This window comes from Lolium rigidum, chromosome 5, assembly GCF_022539505.1.
Source record: "Lolium rigidum isolate FL_2022 chromosome 5, APGP_CSIRO_Lrig_0.1, whole genome shotgun sequence".
Classification (NCBI taxonomy): Eukaryota; Viridiplantae; Streptophyta; class Magnoliopsida; order Poales; family Poaceae; genus Lolium; species Lolium rigidum.
In genome coordinates, this window is record NC_061512.1 from 201672656 (window position 1) to 201678064 (window position 5409).

At 47.0% G+C, this 5409-nt stretch overlaps 2 protein-coding genes across 2 annotated transcripts; one reads left to right on the forward strand and one right to left on the reverse strand.

The window, feature by feature from the left end:
* Window positions 1–638: 638 nt before the first annotated feature.
* LOC124651597 lies at window positions 639–4070 on the reverse strand. Its single transcript, XM_047190651.1, has 7 exons — window positions 3955–4070; window positions 3757–3880; window positions 3436–3527; window positions 3261–3339; window positions 3067–3176; window positions 2509–2573; window positions 639–732 (listed from the first exon to the last, which is right to left on the reverse strand). Exons 1-7 carry the CDS (start codon window positions 4054–4056, stop codon window positions 639–641), a joined length of 666 nt encoding a protein of 221 aa, XP_047046607.1. The 5' UTR covers window positions 4057–4070.
* Window positions 4071–4242: 172 nt separating this feature from the next.
* LOC124656942 (putative gamma-glutamylcyclotransferase At3g02910) lies at window positions 4243–4837 on the forward strand. The gene is made up of 2 exons (XM_047195589.1): window positions 4243–4497; window positions 4571–4837. Exons 1-2 carry the CDS (start codon window positions 4243–4245, stop codon window positions 4835–4837), a joined length of 522 nt encoding a protein of 173 aa, XP_047051545.1.
* Window positions 4838–5409: the final 572 nt, after the last annotated feature.

Sequence of the window (5409 nt, forward strand, 5' to 3'; positions counted from 1 at the left end):
ATTTTTTATACTTGCTTCAGCCAAAGAGAACAATCTCATGTGGTTTGCCCAGCTGCTCACTACTAGCCTGAATGTACCGACATGGTTGGAAGGAATGTTAGGTTTGGTGTTGTTTGCTTGTGCATCTTCCGGTCGTTTGAATCAGGAGGGGTCAGCGGCACACCAATTCTCTGTACCTACAAATCTATGCGCCATCAGCGCTTCCCTAGACTTATGACCAAGCTGGCTGGTGAATAATATTTGAACTTTCCCAGCCCTGGATCGCACGCCTGAGAGATTGCATGATGCTAGATATCGGGATTTATAGTTATCATGTGTGATAGATCGGTAAATAACTAGCTCAGCCTTGATATACATGAGTGGACTGTCTCTACAGTATATCAGATGCACATAAATGTAATTCTATTATGTTTGTCCCCAACCCAAAATAATACACATGTACATGTAAGCGAGAAACAACTGCACATGATATGGCAACCCGCAATTGCTAACTCTTAACATGGAACTTCCGGGCAAAGTTTCTATTTAGGTTTCGTCAGCTACAGAACAAGCATATGCAAGTAACTCCGCTTTGCTTGATTTGCATACTCAAATATCTGGAAAGTGCAGTCATGGTAACACACATAAGGACTTACAAATTACAATTGACCTGCCCGGAGGTCTCTATCTATGCGCTCTGCGTTAAATGTTCCTGGCAGCTCCCTGAAGTCTTCATTAAATATGGAGTATGCACTGCGAGGAAGATAGAACAATCAGAACGTTTGAGATGAGAAGGTAATGAACTGTTACTTTCCAATAACACTATTCATGCCCATATTTTCAGTGTCCAGCTCTTTTTGGTACTGCGAGATTTAAATGGTCCTCTTCTTTTGAGTTTATAAAGTGAAAATATCAGAAATCTTGAGAAAAGGTAAGCAGTTAATTTCACAATCTTACTAGAGAGATTCAGCTATTCGACCAAAAACAAGACCATAGTTTGAGAAAAAAAATTTAGATCAAAAGGGGCAAAAAAAGCCCCCTGGTTCCATTGACATGCAACCAAGGTTTCACAAATAGTTTGAGAAATGACAGCAATACCACGAGAGAAGAGCATATTGCTACCCTTAACTTATCATAAGTTTAAGATTCAACCGTAAAGATGAGACCATGACTACGTTTGTCGAATGACAGGTTCTTTCTTCTTCAACATGGACACGTGCACCGGCTGCTCATTCTCAATGGTGAAGTAACTGCTCATCCGGCCTGCCAAGTCCTAAATAAACGAGAGCAGGTCTGGCCACGCGCCAACATGGCGTGCTGGAGAAGAGCTGATCTTGCAGTGCTGATCAAAGGGCTTCCTGTCCGGTTCACGGTAGGAGTACGAGAGGATGCCAGGATGGTTGAGCAGAAGGCGCACCGCAGGTCACGCACACTGGCACTCGCAACGGCGAACCATGGGGCAATTGGATGACTGTGAAGCAACTGGAGCAGCCAGCAGTAGTGCCTCGGTGGCAGCGCGCGACGCTTGGCCTCCACCACAGCATCGGGTGGCCGTACGGACTCTCGTGCTCTGGACAAGCTGCAGCAGTGTCTCGTGCAGCTGCCACACTTGGGTTTGTCATGATCACAGCAGCTATGCTAACAACATGGTCTAGTGCTTGCCTGCAGGCTGCAGCATAACATACATTCCCGCGACGGTGTCGAGCAGCAATGGCCTCAGCGTGGCCATGACGAGAACTGTTTGTAGGAATGGCTAGTCCGGAATAACGTGGCCAGAGAATGCCATGAGCAGCACAGCCGACTAACAGAGCAGGCGACACAGATGGAGCTACTGGAGCACTGTGAGCTTGTTCCCGCCATGGATGACGCGCCTAAGGACCATCCAGTTCACCCTCACCTTGAGCTGTGCGGGCAAGGCTGTCTTGCCCCAGTGCACTTTCACGGCGAGCTCTGCATGCCCCGGTGATCCGTCGGCGGCGTTCAAGATTTTCCTCGCCAGCCGTCCCACCGAGAGAGCGACAGATAGGGGACTTAATTCCCTTGACTTAATTCGCACACTGACGTCGCCTAACTAGGACGACGAGCCGGTCAAAACCAGCGCCAGGACGAGCCAGGGGGCTATTTTACATGGTTTCAACTCTTTTGGGTTGTTTCTTGACCGAATTTGTTCTTCAGGGTTGAATCATAAATTCCAAGATATGTTCGGGGTTGTAAATGTGCACTTATCTCCTGATATTTTTTGCATCTTCTGATAAAAAGAAAAGGAGCAGATTTTGATGCTAGTCCAGGCTTCTTGGAAATTAGTACATTTGAGGAGAGTTTTGATTATTCTTCGCAGCCTATGTAAGAAAACTCTAGCTGCAGAACTTCTGTCCAACAAGTGAGAATAAAAAAACATACCAATCAATATGCATAAGTAAGAACAAAACTATTCCAATGGCATAAAACATTATGTTGCTAAGGTTTATTTGTTCTGAATGAAAAGCTAACCTTTTACTCAGCACAGACAGGAGGGCAGAGATGACATACCTAACATCACCTTGTTGTCGCCTTCCAAGATTAAGAAGTATAATCAAGAAACCTGTCGCAAGTATCTGGGAAAACATCAAACAACATAATCCGTCAATAAATAGCAAATTAGCGCTAAATTCAATAAGATTACTCGTTATAAGACCAAGTAATTGTACTATGAAGATCGTAGCACCATAGCTCTGCATAAAATCTATATATTAGACAAAAAAAATAGTTGAGGATTCATGTTATGACTTTTGTGGCCGAGTCATGCATTAAAGGTTTATACATGGAAGAGAAGATCAAACTGGAGAAAGTTAGTAATCCCAGTTCCTTGGTTTCCCAGCAATGTCCAGGTATTCCCTTGAATTGAACTAGACAGAACTTTATATGTATGTTCAAAGTGGCTCCTTACGGAGTTACGGGTGCTGACTGCTGAGTGGTTACAATTTTACATGTATGTCTGTGTCATGTACTAACTATTTCAAGGGAGAAGCAAAGTAAGGAGTTCCTTTTTGCGAATAAGCAAAGTAAGGAGTTCTTTTTTGCGAATAAGCAAAGTAAGGAGTTACTTACATATAAAGGTCCAAACTCATACTTTCGAGCAATAGGTGCCAATAGGAACCACAATGTGATGATAATCCATGCTTTCATAGTGACAGAAAACAGCGCCATCAACAAGATATCTGCAAGTGGAACTCATGGCACAAAGATGATTTACGGACGGTACCATCTTGTAAAAAAAAAAGGGGGTTCATCATGTGCATTACCAGGAAATCTCAGTTTGTCTCTAAGAAATATGAAAATTCTTTTCTTCCACCAGGTTGTTGTTTGTGGTATTTTGAACTTCTACAAAATAAACAGATGATTGTTTATGTGGAGGCGTGGAGCACCAATTCATCATGTACACAGAATATTGTTTGAAATATTAAGAGAACACCTTACCAGTTCCTCTTCATCGTCATCGTCATCATCGTCATCCTCATCTCGGAGATGTTTGGCAGGTGGTTTAGGTGCCACGGCCACTATAAGACTATCTGCAGAAAATGCAATGCTGCAAACTTTTAAAAAAACTTCCATAAGATATATCAGGTTGCACATAGGATATATGAATGTGATTCAAAGGTGGTGGAGCCTTAGCAAAAATCTTCGAAAGTGTGACAATGAAATATAAGGTAGCTCTAATAAAATTCGAGTTATGAAGAACGCGGCGAGCTTTGCATCTAGGATGGTAACCAAGACGGGAAGAAGGGTGTGGTAGTGTACCCCCATCGCGAAATTTTACACGGTCGTCGTCTCCCCACGGGAGAGTGGTCCCTCGCAGAACCAGGCGGAGGCGGTCTTCTGGTAGACGCCGGTCCTGGGCAACGCGGCGGCGCAAATCAACAACCTACAAGGAGACCGATTCCCCATTAATTAGGGTAGAGCGACGCGAGAGGATGGGTGTGTGGGAGCGTTACCGACCGAGATAAGCGGTGGGAGGCGGATGGTGGTCGGCCGGGTCGGACCAACGGCGCGCAGCGTCACCTCCACCGTCTCCGGCTCGTCGCCCGCCACCGCAGCCATGGCCCCCGTCTTCTCGTGCTCTGGTCTTCGTTGCGGTTTTTTCCTCTCTCCGTGTCTCTATTTTTCGGCCCCTGTCTTAGATGGCCCAATGGCAGGCCCAAATAGGCCTAATACAGTTCGACACGTTATCGGTCGAGGCTCTGGCTGAGAAAGTGTGGCACAACTGGCACAGCAGAACAGGGAATAATGGAGGCGACCACGGCGACGACGGTGTTCGTGTACGGCACCCTGAAGCGCGGGTTCCCGAACCACCCGCGCCTCGCCGCTTCCGGCAGCCCCTTCGCCGGCGCGGCCTCCACCGCCGCGCCAGTCTCCCTCGTCATCGGCCCCTACTCCGTCCCCTTCCTCATCCCCGCCCCCACTCCATCCGCCGGCCGGCTTGTCTCCGGCGAGCTCTTCTCCGCGTCCCCCAGCGCCCTCGCCGACCTCGACCTGCTCGAGGTACCTTATCCCCTCTCGTCCACTTACACCGCGCCTTTCCAGTTTCAGTAATCTCGACTCGACTCGACGGCAGGGCACGCACCTCGGTGTATACGAGCGCCGGCGGATCACGGTCCTGGTCGACGGGACGAGCAGGGAGATTGAGGCAGAGGCTTACTTCGCGAACGCGAGCTACGCGGAGGATCTGTGGCGGCGCTGCGGCGGCGAGGCGGCCGAGATCGGGGAGTACACCATGGAGCACGCGGCCAGGTACGTCCCGCCCAGCGGCCGCTCTCCCGGCGTCTCGGGGCTCATGGATGCCGTCCGTGGCTTCCTCGCCACCACTCCGCCGGACAAATGAATTGGTGCCTTGCCCTCCTTTCCGGCTGAATTTAATCTACCTGTTGGCTGTTGTTGTTAGGGATTGTTCTCTGAATGAGCTGAAATATAATGTGCTATGACATGTTACAAACATTGCACAAATTTATGTAGGAGTATAGCACCATTTACCCATTACAAGTTCACAGCCACACACTGCTGAATTCTGGATACTTATTCTTTTGAAGTTGCTGCCGAGTAAAGATGCTTGAGAATGATAGACATTGAGAACTGGAAAAATGCTGAGTTTGTTACAGGATTATACTACCCAATACTGATTGTACCTACTGTAACTAATTTTAATAGGAGTACTTTTCTTTAGATTGTGATAGGATTAGTTGAATGTTTTGATCCTACTAGATTATTTATGAAGTTCACAAGCCCGTTAATGACAACTCTAGTGTGTCTCCTGTCATTGTTCAAACTACGAGGATGACTAGTTTTTTTTTTCCATGAAGAAAATGTATTAATATTGAGTGGTAGCAATTACACCCGGCATTTGCAACAACGCAATACCGTAATGCCAGTATAGATGCACACAGCCGAATAAAGAAA

What these genes read in the sequence shown, in the direction of transcription:
- LOC124651597 (XM_047190651.1), bottom strand. Translation starts at nt 4,056, where the DNA reads ATGGCTGCGGTGGCGGGCGACGAGCCGGAGACGGTGGAGGTGACGCTG. An exon ending in GCCTCCCACCGCTTATCTCG is followed by an intron (nt 3,881 to 3,954) that starts GTCGGTAACGCT and finishes GTCTCCTTGTAG; the next exon opens with GTTGTTGATTTGCGCCGCCG. An exon ending in ATGAGTTTGGACCTTTATAT is followed by an intron (nt 2,574 to 3,066) that starts GTAAGTAACTCC and finishes ATGTTTTCCCAG; the next exon opens with ATACTTGCGACAGGTTTCTT.
- LOC124656942 (XM_047195589.1), top strand. Translation starts at nt 4,243, where the DNA reads ATGGAGGCGACCACGGCGACGACGGTGTTCGTGTACGGCACCCTGAAG. An exon ending in CCGACCTCGACCTGCTCGAG is followed by an intron (nt 4,498 to 4,570) that starts GTACCTTATCCC and finishes ACTCGACGGCAG; the next exon opens with GGCACGCACCTCGGTGTATA.